The 14,485-nt window shown below is 34.6% G+C and overlaps 2 protein-coding genes across 2 annotated transcripts; both read right to left on the bottom strand.

Annotated features, from left to right (window-relative positions):
* Positions 1–10,201: 10,201 nt before the first annotated feature.
* LOC123559091 (N-acetyllactosaminide beta-1,6-N-acetylglucosaminyl-transferase-like) lies at positions 10,202–11,667 on the bottom strand. The gene is made up of 2 exons (XM_053544887.1): positions 11,441–11,667; positions 10,202–11,048 (listed from the first exon to the last, which is right to left on the bottom strand). The coding sequence occupies exons 1-2, from the start codon at positions 11,526–11,528 to the stop codon at positions 10,723–10,725; spliced, it is 414 nt and encodes a 137-aa protein (XP_053400862.1). The 5' UTR covers positions 11,529–11,667; the 3' UTR covers positions 10,202–10,722.
* A 385-nt stretch (positions 11,668–12,052) lies between these two features.
* LOC128557352 (beta-1,3-galactosyl-O-glycosyl-glycoprotein beta-1,6-N-acetylglucosaminyltransferase-like) lies at positions 12,053–13,246 on the bottom strand. The gene has a single exon (XM_053544657.1). It carries the CDS (start codon positions 13,073–13,075, stop codon positions 12,053–12,055), a length of 1,023 nt encoding a protein of 340 aa, XP_053400632.1. The 5' UTR covers positions 13,076–13,246.
* Positions 13,247–14,485: the final 1,239 nt, after the last annotated feature.

Genomic DNA, 14,485 nt, shown 5'->3' on the forward strand with positions numbered 1-14,485 from the left:
GATATATACACTCATTCATTCCGTATAGGGGACGAAAAGTCTAACCGTTAATCGCCAATTTGGGTACGAAGCTGGATTTCAAGAAAACTTTCGCAATAACCACTTATCTAATATGTGAATAGTGGACACTGACAGGCAGTTTTGTTCTGTTTACATAATTATCTGGATAACACGCAATTTTGCCACTTGTCAGGTAATCACTGGATATGTGACATTTTTAGAGAAAACTGTTGACATAAATAAGTGATACGTGGTTGGCAGAAATATGTCACCATAGATGACAAATGTATATTTCGACTAAGGACAATTAAACGATAATTGTGACTTAATAATATCTGTAAGAAGATCCTTTGGAAGCATAGAATGCAACCAAGCAAAATAATAGCAGACTCGGTTAGATTTTGTTTGTTTGTTTGTTTGTTTGTTTTTGGTTTAACGCCTTTCAGTTATGTAATGGCGGGCAGTTAACCTAACCAGTGTTCCTGGATTCTGTACCAGTACAAACCTGTTCTCCGCAAGTAACTGCCAACTTCCCCACATGAATCAGAGGTGGAGGACAAATGATTTCAGACACAAAATCGTCACGGAGAACATAGCCTCGCCCAGGGCTCGAACTCCGTAGATCTGCGCTCTCCGTATTGAGCTAAGCGGGAGGACTCGGTTAGATTAAGTCTATTCATGAGAGGTAATGGAAAGTGCAAAACCCCGTACGCCACCAAGCACTGGCTTAAGCGGAATTCTATTACACATGTATTGAACTTCTTGTACTTCCTGATCCCAAAGGTCCAAAAATATAACAACTAGGCAAGTTAAGGTATAAACATATATAACAACCACGGTGCTATATAATTTAAAATCAGCTGTAAAATGTTTCATTTGACTAACGACAAATAAATGTATAATTTAATTTAATATAAACGTCCAGAAAGTTCTTTTAGCAGTACTGTCCTAAAGTGCAGATGAAGAAAAAAATCTACTTTTTAGATTGATTAAATATAAAATCAAAATATAGATTGGACACGGGCATGTACAATTTAGTGAATCAAGTTCTAGACTATGTTTTAAGGAGAGATATTAACACCTTATTTCAAACTCCTTTAGAATAATTATACAATGAATTATTTTATATATTTATGCTGTTTGTAAGTAATGCCTATAAAACCAATGTTGGTATCGGATCAAATTGACTTGCACAAGGACGTGTTACGAAAGAAACATTGGTTGTAAAGCGTCTATTAAGGGATACAACCAACATTATAAAGGCTGATCACTACCAAATAGAATGTAAGCCTCCGCAGGTCTAGTCACAAGTAGTCCAAATATAAATAGTACTAATCTTTTTTCCTTTCCTAGTGCATTTTCTCGGCAGCAATGTGCTTACTTATACCCTACCGCGTTTCAGTATGTATCACTTTGCATTCTAATGAAATCAGCATGTTCCTATCGCATGCTAGATAAAAATGACGGCGTAAGAATTTAATGTCACGAAAAGAGAAATTGAAAGAAGCGAAAAGTAGTAAATTCAGCGGGTTGTATTTAACGAACTGTAGTTTTCTTATATAAAAGTTAACACCCCCTTTTCTTTTTGTTTTTCTAAAGTAGCGATCTAGTTCTTTATGGGAATATAAGTCTCTGAAAATCTGATATGCTAGAAAATGTCGAAACACCGTTATGAAGTGAGTGGATTTTATATGAAATAAAGAACAGCTGGATTTAGTGGTGTTCAGCCTATAAGGGGCAATACATGTTATTTTCTGAAACCCCTCGAAAATGAATGGAAATGCCATTAATCTATTCTTTATGATGTAAAACGGTAACAAATGGCTGAAAACGCTTAAATTTCTTGTGTTTTTGGAATTTAAATCGAATTTTCGACCAGGTGGCAGTATTTTGGTTCGTTTTAGGACCTAGTAAATGTCTATTCTCGCATTTTAGCACTTCAGTTGTCTAAATAATATTGAAATTAGCATGTTTCTGAATGAAAATGACAAACATCTTAACGATTAAATGGATGTTAAATGTAAATTCCACGAATAAGGTAAAATTAATTGAAATATTGCTTGCACAGGGCTAAATTTTGCATATTTTTGGGGATGGGGGTGACCTGTAATGAATTGTCATTTCTCTATATTTTCTCAGTATTTTGCACCAAAACAAAGCAGAATCATTGTGAAATAGGTGTACCTTGAGAATGAATCCAAATTCATGGAAAAATCAAACAAAATTTTTCTCTTATAGGCTGATCACTACCAAATAGAATGTAAGCCTCCGCAGGTCTAGTCACAAGTAGTCCAAATATAAATAGTATTAATCTTTTTTCCTTTCCTAGTGCATTTTCTCGGCAGCAATGTGCTTACTTATACCCTACCGCGTTTCAGTATGTATCACTTTGCATTCTAATGAAATCAGCATGTTCCTATCGCATGCTAGATAAAAATGGCGGCGTAAGAATTTAATGTCACGAAAAGAGAAATTGAAAGAAGCGAAAAGTAGTAAATTCAGCGGGTTGTATTTAACGAACTGTAGTTTTCTTATATAAAAGTTAACACCCCCTTTTCTTTTTGTTTTTCTAAAGTAGCGATCTAGTTCTTTATGGGAATATAAGTCTCTGAAAATCTGATATGCTAGAAAATGTCGAAACACCGTTATGAAGTGAGTGGATTTTATATGAAATAAAGAACAGCTGGATTTAGTGGTGTTCAGCCTAAATTTCTATTTCAAACAGACTCGTTTAATCATCCGTGACCGTAAAAATATTGTCTTTCCTCTTTTATCGTAACCGGCGTATTTAGTCCATAGTACCGTTCTGTTGCGGTTCTTTGCCTTTCGGAAAAAATGGATCAGGCGTTTACAAATACATACACCAAAGTGGTCAATATATTGATACACTGCACCAACAAAACTAGAATACGTCTTGTTAGGCCTTAAAACCATGCACAACGCAACTATAAATTTCATGCCGCTTTTGAGAATCTTGTCAGAAGGTATTTATGCTCGGCCTTTCGTTTCATTTTGCGAAGAACGTGTTACGAAAAAACCATTGGTTATAAAGCATCCAAAAGCCATTTCAAACACAGTGTTAAGGGAAACAACCAGCATTATAAATTACTATTTAAAACAGATTCGTTTAGTCTTCCTTGACCGTATACAGATCTTATAGTAACCCGCGTATTTAGTCCAGAGTACCGTTCTGTTGCGGTCCTTTGTATTTCAAAAAGATGGGTCATATTGACAAATTTGTAAAGATACAATATCTACATACTTCGATAAGTCCATTATAAAATTGCATGTCAGTATACGGTATATGATTCCTCATTATGTCGTGTAATTTACAGATGTTGACTATAGCGTACGTCCACATTGGAGCATGCTTTTAAACAGAATGCATGATATAAGGTATGGCGTTTCATATTTCAAAGTTCCCTGCTTAAACAAATTGAAAAAAAGTCTTTCAGTTTTCTCTGGAGTTTTAGAAATGGTAAGTTGATATACTGCACCAAAACTAAAATATGTCATGTTAGATCTTAAAAACCATGCACACCTTTACTATACATTTCATGCCGCTTTTGAGAATCTTAGAAGATATTTATGATCGGCCTTTCGTTTCAGTTTGCCAAGGACGTGTTACGAAAGAAATAATGGTTATACATGAAATGCGTATAAAGGCCAATACAAACACAGTATTAAGGGAAACAACCAACATTATAAATCTCTATTTCAAACAGACTCGTTAATCTACCTTGACCGTAAATTCGTTTCCTTTCTATTGTAACCTGCGTATTTAGTCCAGAGTACCGTCCTGTTGCTTTTTTTGCATTTCGTAAAAAATATCATACTGGCAAATTTCTTTTGAAAGATATAATATCTACATTCTGCTATTAGTCCAATACAGCATTGCATGACAGTATACTATATATAATTCCTCATTATCTATGTAGACTATAACCTTGGAAATAGCAGACGCTATCAATCTTACTCGAATATTATTCTAAAAGCGTGCGCTAGATCAAAAACAAATTGTCATGAGAAATAGACACCAGGGGTTTTCCGGATAAATATTTCAAAGACCGTGAATTAAGGTAGTTCTGCACGTTTGATAAACCGGAAGTGATGACTTAATCACGGTAATTTATTCGGAAAATGTAGAATAAAGCCTCCATGGATTCCGCGTACGAAGTGAAAATCATTTTATGAATTAATGGCAACCCGTGAGTGAATTTATTACAATGGCACTGTTACTATTATTCTAAACTAAAAATATGATATTTAAACATCTGTCACGTTGGGGAGGGCCGTCATCTGATGTTGTAAGAACTTGTGGCCCGACCCATTTGCTTATTTGTTTGTGTTTGTAAAATTGTTTTATATTCTTGTAAATATAGAATGAGCAATAAAATATTTTAAAACTAAATCTGTCACGTTAAAGTAAATACCTGGTAATTTAAATTAATATCTTAAAATTAGCTTTAAACGCGTAGTTTACTTTAATTATGGTCAACTATCTCAAAAATAAGCACACAGACCTATACATTTTATTTCATCATCTTGAAGACCGTATGTTTGTCTACGACTGTGAGAGGCTTCATTAAAATCTACATTGCAGAAAAATTTATATTCGCGAAAATGTTATGAAAGTTGTGATTTTCCCATAATATCCCATTATGAAAAGTTGCATGGAGTCATTTTTTTTTCAAATTGGTCTAGCAAAAAAAAAAAAAACAAGCACATGACACTATATTTTTTATTTGCTGAATTTTCAACGTATATTCTCAGGTTTTGAAAAAATCAGGGTTTAATCTAATTTACACTGTAAAGTAAAGTGCATAATGTAAAGTATTCTTACAAAAAGTCTTCAGTATTATGTGGCGTTTACGCCAAAGTGGAAACTGTTTTGATACAATGCACCAACGAAACTAAAATATGTCATGTTAGACCTTAAAACCATGCACAACGCAACTGCCTTTGTTTCATTTCGCCAATACAGCGTTAACACAAAATCAAGGGAAACAATCAACATTGTGAACTTCTATTTAAAACAGATTCGTTTAATCTTCCTTGGCCGTAATAATGTTTACTTTATTTATTGTAACTCGCGTATTTAGTCCAGAGTACCGTCCTGTTGCGTTTCTTTGCCTTTCGTAAAAATTGATCATCTTTCGTAAAGATATAATATTTACAGTCTGCTATTAGTCCAATACAGCATTGCATGACAGTATACTATATATCATTACTCATTATCTATGTAGACAATAACCTTGGAAATAGCAGACGGTAGCTAGCTAAAATCTGATGACACCATATGATTTTGCAACTGGTCTATTATCTATCTTACTTTGTTACAAACGTTCGAAGCTATTTATTTGATGCCAAGTTAGTTTTAGCACACAAATGAAAGCTTAAAACGTAAGAAAGAATGTTAATCGGAATCCTGAAACTGAAACTGATTGATTTGATTAAACGCCTATTTGTATATAATAACAAGTTCAATTGTGTTGTACATTTAATTTAACAGACCTTAAAAATACAAATGATAAAATGTAAAAACACACAAAAATTTAAAATCTAACACCTGCTGTTATCGCATATAAAACAATTATCAAAAAATTTAAAACAATGCTATGAAGTCTCTTTTGCGTAATGCTAACGGCAGTTTATTCCACAGTTTTGGACCGGTAGTACAGAAACTTCTATCATTAAATATTTTGCAGTTTGTATAACATTGTATAACATAACGACATTCAGAATTTTCTGAAGATCTCAAACCTTGTCTACTAGGAACATACCCTGTAAATAGTTCTGTTAAATACACAGGTGATCTGCCAGTGTGACAGCTATACATGAAAGAAACTATCTTAAACTCAATCCTTGCTTACACCGGCAACCAATGTAAGTCATACAATGCTTGTTTGGAACTGTCAAACGTTTTGAATACGTTGCATTTTACGCACCTCACCCTTAGCTGTACTATACTGTATGGCATTGCAGTAATCCAGGTGTAAACTACATTGTAACTAGAGACAAAACTGAAATTTCAGCGGCTGTTTTGGTTAAATATTTTCGGATGTTCTTAGGAAATTCAGCATGGCTATACGGCATTTGCGATTTATATGATCTTTAAAGTTCAATGTTCCATCAAGAAATGCACCAAGATATCTAATTGTGCTTTCACGTTTGATATCATCAGCAGCAACGTTAATCGACTTTATAAAACATTTGTTCAATTGAGGTCTGCTACCAAACATAATAAATTAGGATTTTGAAGTGTTCATTTTCAATTTGTTTCTATTCATCCAGTCATTGATTGTAACTGCGAACCGTCCGACCGCTTGTGATTCTACGGAAGCAGTAGTCTGTTACACTGATCTGTCTTAGCGAATACAGGTTAATATGTAGTCTGTTACACTGATATGTCTTAGCGAATACAGTTAATATGTAGTCTGTTACACTGATCTGTCTTAGCGAATACAGTTAATATGTAATCTGTTACACTGATCTGTCTAAGCGAATACAGTTAATATGTAGTCTGTTACACTGATCTGTCTTAGCGAATACAGGTTAATATGTAGTCTGTTACACTGATCTGTCTTAGCGAATACAGTTAATATGTAGTCTGTTACACTGATCTGTCTTAGCGAATACAGTTAATATGTAGTCTGTTACACTGATCTGTCTTAGCGAATACAGTTAATATGTAGTCTGTTACACTGATCTGTCTTAGCGAATACAGTTAATATGTAGTCTGTTACACTGATCTGTCTTAGCGAATACAGTTAATATGTAGTCTGTTACACTGATCTGTCTTAGCGAATACAGTTAATATGTAGTCTGTTACACTGATCTGTCTTAGCGAAAACAGTTAATATGTATTCTGTTACACTGATCTGTCTTAGCGAATACAGTTAATATGTAGTCTGTTACACTGATCTGTCTTAGCGAAAACAGTTAATATGTAGTCTGTTACACTGATCTGTCTAAGTGAATACAGGTTAATATGTATTCTGTTACACTGATCTGTCTTAGCGAATACAGGTTAATATGTATTCTGTTACACTGATCTGTCTTAGCGAATACAGTTAATATGTAGTCTGTTACACTGATCTGTCTTAGTGAATACAGTTAATATGTAGTATTTAATGCGTGGAAGAGTCTACGGAAGCAGATGTGGGACGAAAGCTTTTATTTGCTATATGATCATAAGCAAAACCGTAGACTGATATGGATTTGGGAATGACATCAATAAAGAGTTCCAGCATAGGTGAGATACAGCCAAGGACCAAGGCAACTGCCTTGGGGCACACTGCATTCAAGATGGCGGTCTGATGAATATGCATTGTTGATATTAACCTTACAAGTACGATGCCTTATGTAAGAGTTTACCCATTGAAGAGCTGTTTCACAGACACCATTCTGTGCTTTTAGGACATCTAGCAGAATGTCGTGATCGGTAGTGTCAAATGCCGCACTTAATTCAATTGCAATAAGGGCCGTGACTGCCTGTTTCTCCATACCACTTGGAAGATCAGTAACCAACCGAAGCAGCGCAGATTCACAGGAGTGATATTTCCTATATGCAGACTGGTTCTTAGGCAACAGGCTGTTTTGATTTACATGTTTGTTAAATCTGTAAAGAACAGCTTTCTCAGTAAGTTTGACAGAAATGATAAGTTACTCACAGGACGATGGTTGGAAAGCTCTAGTTCAAGACCTGCTCTTTTAGCAAAGGTCTTACAACAGCTTGTTTGTATTCCACAGGAAAACACCTTGTTGTAATGAGAGATTCACCAGTTTAGTGATTCTAGGGAAAGGTTTGAGATTTTTGCCTTTAAAAAGTCAGCAAATTTTGCTGCCAATGCATTTTTAGACTCTCCTTTAGACAGTGGGTTTTCAGATTTGGTACCAGTTAGTTCAGATACTAATCCATTAAGGGTTTTGGAATCACCTTTAGCGTTCTCTATATTTTCACTGAGTGTGTTTCTCTTTTGACGTTTTATTTCAAAACTGTATTCGTTTCTTACTGCTTTATACAATTCAAACTGATATGTTTCAGTTTCAGTTATCGGAATCCGGTGCCTCTTTACATGGCACCAGTATTGGTGACTTGAATAAATATTGCCTACGCTTCGATCTTTATTCATTACTGAGCTCTAATGTTGGACTGAATACTTCCCTAAATAATATTGACTTTTGAATCAAACAGTACTTCCATTCTTGAAAAAGTTGAAATAGCGCTGGTTATCTGGAACTGATGCATGTGAAATGTCTAGAACTATATATTTTTCATTTTGTGTAATTTTAATGTGTTTATAAATTCTGCGCGAATATGTGCGCAATGTCAAAGGTTTAACTGCATAATGAGTTATCTATATATTTAAATATCAAAGTACATTTCATCAGATTATATGTTTTGAGTTGAGAAATTCAGTAGCAAACGAGTTCACAAATATAGAAAGCTGGAAAAGTAGATCCGAAGGGCCTGCTTGAGAAGGGCGTTTTACGGCTAGAGAGTATACCTCATTTTATTATATAATAGTATCAATTCTGTCAAAAATACGGCTTGTATTTCACAAGTAAATACGAACAGACAGAAAAAAATCCGTATTGTACTTTTTTGTATTGTATATTGCCAGATTACTTTCATTCAATATGCATGATCTGACAAAGTCAAAGTTCTATAAATAGCGCACACCAAAACCACACTCAATCCTATTTTAACATCAATCAACTGTTAAAACATTGAAGAATTCGTTCAATAACTAAACGACAAAAAATATTGAGGTATATAGGAAAAGGGGAATTATGCCAGTAGCTAGATCTGGGATTTTGTATCCGGCTCTCGTGGATTTTGCTAAGCTAGATCACACTCGGCGCTTGCGCGTCTCGTGTTTTCCGACCAGGCAAAATTCACTCGAGCCGAATACAGCATCCGAGACCAAGCTACTGATATAATAACCCTATTATACTGATGACTGTAATTTGAGACCTTTCGCCGAACGTTCGCAAGGCGCTACTAGCTGACCGGAAGTCCTTTCTCCGCTGCGAAGAGAGAACGTCATCCAATTCCTCAAAGTATTTATTACTTCAGAAATCCTATGATAGGTTTCAAGTTAGCTGAATAAATTATTAACATTCCTTTTAAAGATAAATGTTGGAAACAAATGGAGAGTTTGTTATGGAAATGAAGCGAAATGCAAATGACGTTTCCTTGACGTCGTCTGTCTGTTAACTTTGCAAGGTGTGGTATTCGCTCTAGCAGATAAGTTGACACTGAATTTAGCATTGTTTAAAGTGAATAGTTTCTGTCGAATTTTCACTTTTTTTTTAATGTAATATTTTTAAATGCAATTTCTGATTTCTTCAAACTCGCTTTGAGGCTTTTCGTATTTTCAAAAACGTTACCTTTTCGGACATTCAACTAAGTGTCTAAAATGACTTTCGTTTATCATTTTCAAACACTGGTTAAATACACACATGATGCAAACAATGAAACATATCATATCGGCATCTGATAAGATTGCAATAACGTTATTTATAAAGTTTCAGAAATCATTCTCGGCGCACAAATAAGGTATCTTGACAGTGGTTACGGTTTTAGTAATGGCCGGATACAGTGATGCGGCAGCCATTTTATATTTGTTGAAATCAAAAGCGACACATGGATTTTTACAAGCCAAGTTTATATCAGGTCAGGTTTTGCTGACCAACAGTAACTAATTGTTTGGTTTGTTGGTAACCATATATGGGATATATGCCGTCAAAGACATCCATGTAACACGAGAGCGAAAATCGAACCCGGATACGGATATACGGGACCAACCTAACCAACAAATTATGCAACAATAATGCCAACTAGCATTTACTTTCGTTTTTCAGTAATGATCCGATTAACAGCGATGTGGCGGTCATTTTGTTTCAATAAGATCTACTAGTATATAGAAGTCTCTAAACCGATATGGAAATAACCGGGCACCATGAAACATATCTTGAGTAAAAGAAATAACGGTAACTTGCAAGAGTCGAAATGCTAAAAGGATCTTTTTTTCTGGGTGAAGGTGCGGATGGAAATATCTGGGTCGAGGGTATCTGTTTTGGCGGCAACAAGGCTGTGCTATAAACGTTTGTTGTTCTCTAGTTATAATTATGTAGCACGCAATGAGGCATATGTAACGATTTATTGTTTCTAAACATACATGATGTCTCGACTTATGTGGCATGTATTGACAGAGGTATATGTACTATTTTGTTGATTTTAAGTACCATACAGTGACAGAAACATAAAACAAAAGTAAACATATATGTGTTAATAAGGGAACTAATAAAAATAATTATACTGCAATAACTGTTTACAGATACAAAAATCTACTTTTCATTTTCAATTACGTCACATTATTATCAATACCCAAACTTAGTTTTGTTTGTTTGTTTTGGTTTAACGCCGTTTTTCAACTCTATTTCAGTTATGTAACGGCGAGCAGTTAACCTAACCAGTGTTCCTGATTCTGTACCAATACAAACCTGTTCTTCGCAAGTAGCTGCCAACTTTCCAACATAATCAGAGGTGGCGGACGATTGATTTCAGATACATTGTCTTTTATCAAATCGTCACGTAGAATATACGGCCCGCCCGGGGATCGAACTGACGACCGTAAATCTGCGCTCTCCCTACGTCTCCCCGAGTTAAGCGGGCGGGTTCCAGTCTTTATATATGAGTTGCAGGAAATGATATCATTCAACCTTGTCAGACACAAAACCTAAGGTAGAGTACCAGCTTGCATCAAACATTTGTTTCTTTTGGTAGTCGTCACGTGTACGATTGAAAATGAGTTCCTCGAGGCACCCGAAAGTCAAAGGTTCCTTATCTAAATGAAACTTATTCGCAAAGAGCTCTTTTCGTGTCGACAGCAGAGGTAGATCTCGGATTGCAAAGATACACATTTCTCTAACCCATTTTCCATAACAAGTCCAGTGGTGTAATTTTGATTTTAGCCTGTTCTTGAAACGTGCTAGATACGGTTTTCTTCTGTCCGATATCCGAGTAGTTTCCGGGTGTCCTGTAAATAAATGCATTAAAAAAAGTGACAGTGATTGCAACTGTACTGCAGTAATGACTGAAAATAACTGAAAAAAGTGACTGCAAAAATGCCCTAAGACTTGTTACTTTCCGTATTAGTTTACGATTATTTCACGTACATAACAACGAACGCCTATACCTGATGTAAGTATTTGAATTTGCTAATAAATGAACTTTCTCACCTAAAATGAAGGGGGCATTTCTTTTTACATATTACAGCTCGACAAAGCAAAAAAAATGTAAGAAAATAAAAAGTAGTTTCTCATTGTTCAACGTGAAAAAAATATAAAACTCAAACTCAAACAATTTATTACTATATGGCCACCGGCCCTGATACAGAATATACAATCAAAGGATTGAAAGAAAACCAACCTTTATAAGAGCCCGGAACACCCAGATGTTGATTATGGTTCAGTGTTGTGAAATACGCCTCGTCAGGTATTAAACAAGACTTCTCCATCCATGCCAAAATGTCACGTGCTCTTGGGTCATGTAAACTGTAATCAACAAAGCCTCTGCTTACTGCCACATGCACGGCCCCTTTCGTAACTCTAATTTCGTGCGGTGCAGAAATACCATTTTTTGGCTTACATCTATCTGTATGTCTGAAAAATATAAATAGTGAACACTACGGTACTTTATTTACAGCAAAGTTAGGCAGGGATTTTACGCTTTTCAAAAGCGTGATTTGTTTGTTAAATTCTTAGGTTTTCACGCTTTTCAAAAGCATTCAAAGACATTACACCATTCTTTGATTGTTTACCTTGTTTAAGCTATACTACGTTCGAACCTAAAAAGTTACAAAAAATTAAGGTGGAGGACGAATGACGTCAGACATATTGTCGTCTGTTATTGTAATCTACTGGGCTAACTGAACATAGCACTATTGTGTATCGTATTATAATATATTATATAACTTATATTAGTTATAGAAAGTTCTACTTTACATTAAGGTTATCTGTCTGTGGTGATTTTCTATGATACTTACTTTGTAACAGTCGATTCTACGTCATTGGACCCATTGTATGCCTTTAAAATCTGCACTAGCTCATAATTGGTTTTCAGTGGAAATTCTTGTCCCGTGAGATTTATGAAATACTTCCATGTTTTGTCTCTCCTCCATAATTGTTCCATACACAGAAGTTCGGGTTCCAATACAGATATTTTACCCCATTTAACGTTGACTCTCTCATTTAATAAGAAAACGTTTTGGAAACAGTTTGCAATGCTTGACATTGCCATATAAATCATATCATTTGTCTTAGAGTCCACATGTATACAATAAATATTTTGTGGTCTGTATATTGCTCGTAAAAGTCTTTCAGCTTGTTCTGCATTTTTATACATAAGAATGCTGTAGGCAATAGGAAAGTTTCTCTCTTCTTCCGTCAGATGATGTGTGATATATCCTCTGTCGTTGATAAAAGAAGTACAGTTCTTAGTTATTTCTATGTAATGTTTAGGTGCCAACAGAGGTATGTCTTTAACGTTAATGGATAAAGCTCGATTAATTTCCAGATCCCTTCCATCGATGATCCCGTGGCAGTTGATATCCTTAACATTTCTGTTATGAATAAAGAACTGTTTGTTAATTAAATCATATTGTTCTCCTTTGTTAGAATTAAATGACGTCACATTTACGAAAGGGTCTTGACGGGTTAGATATACGTCACCATTCGAAACATTGAGTGGTCCTTTTAAAATTGAATTATATTGTGATTTGCGACTGTTCTTCCCCGCGTGTTTGAAGTTATGCATATCAGTAAACATTTGTTTGTACGGTAGGAGTTTTTCAATATTTGCATTTTCATTAGCTTTTATATGTGTTCGGTTTTGTTTTCTGTAGTGATCCACAGTGCTATTGTCTGCATTTTTTGTGACAATGTTATTAAACACTGAGGAATACGTATCTTTTAGAACGGTAGTATACTGCAAAATGTATATTAACAATAAAAGCAAAGATATTATCACTATTTTAAGTCCAGCAGTTCCTGATATCGCACACATTCCACTCAAAGAATTAGGGCATATAGAATATTGGCTGTTTTGTACCGACACGCTTTGAACATGCAAAGGTGGGATAAAAGAATGTGGACTGCGCAGGCTACAAGTCTTCAGAAACCATATCCTTCCTTTTTTCAGAATTATTCATAGAATTAATTCCTATAAAAGCAAACGTTACACTGCTGTCCAGCTAATCAGTATTTCCGTTTTTAAATATTTTATATCTGTATGGTAATATGGTTTTATAAAAACTCATGCGAATCCATTTTATAATATTTACTAATGGAAAGAAAATCAAAAGTTAACCAGCGTAACATAATATAGTTTTGTATTGTTGTTAAGATTTTTCCGATAAAGAAAATGAAGTCCTCAGGGTATAAAAATCAATTAAACAAAATTCATCTAATTAGCATTTTGCATTTAGCATTTAGCAAGTTTGCCACATTTCAGATGCGATTTTAACATAATATTTTGTAGATTATTACTTGTCATGATTTTAATGTATCTATAGTTTATGTTTGTTTATATTTATGTTATATACGCTAAAAATCGCACATGCAAGAAGCTAAAAGAAATACATGGATATAAACTGAAGTATCTATTGAATTGCAGCTCTTTGCAAAATTTCTTTTCGTTGCACGTTATAGTGACCAGTTACGGTCCTCTTTAAATGTGGTATGCACTGGTTTTTGCCTCTGTAAACACAGCGATTTCAAATTAAAAAATCTAATTTAAGAAAAAAGGATAACAAATGACACAAAACCAAATCGTCTGCGAGTAACATTTGCCATAAATAACGCTTAAATGCCCAGAAAAAATATTCTGAACTACACATAGTATGACCATTTTAGCAAATTTTAGCAAAAGTAGTGCACATAATGTTACAAACAAAAATATTCAGGCCCTACTTTCCCATTTGTTCTTTACTAGAAGAAAGTACAACCAATTGAAATGATATTGACTTTTTACGTCGGGATTGAAGGGATCCAAAATTTTCAAATTTTAAGGCTTTTAACCTTTATTTCGAATTTGTTAATGACTTAAGTTTTGACCAAAGTATCTACGCCAGTGGTAATTGGATATCTTTGGGGTATCTTAAACGTAAATATGGCTAAACTTAAGTTTGGCATCTACAGACGGCTAAGATTTCAATTTATTATCTTTGAGGATTTTGTATTGTGATACGATTACGACCAAAATACTCTTTTGTAATGACATAAAACAGCAAAGATATACGTAAAATGTAGCCGAATGGTGTTGCCCTTCAACTGAAATAATTTTCTTCAAGTTTCACATTTTGGCTGAAAACTACGATGTAGCTATTGTTATAATTAAAAACAAATTTTTAGCTCTACCCATCACTGGCACTAAGATGACATAATGATTACTATAGCTAGCCTACATCTTTAGCCA

Source organism: Mercenaria mercenaria, chromosome 5, assembly GCF_021730395.1.
Source record: "Mercenaria mercenaria strain notata chromosome 5, MADL_Memer_1, whole genome shotgun sequence".
NCBI lineage: Eukaryota > Metazoa > Mollusca > Bivalvia > Venerida > Veneridae > Mercenaria > Mercenaria mercenaria.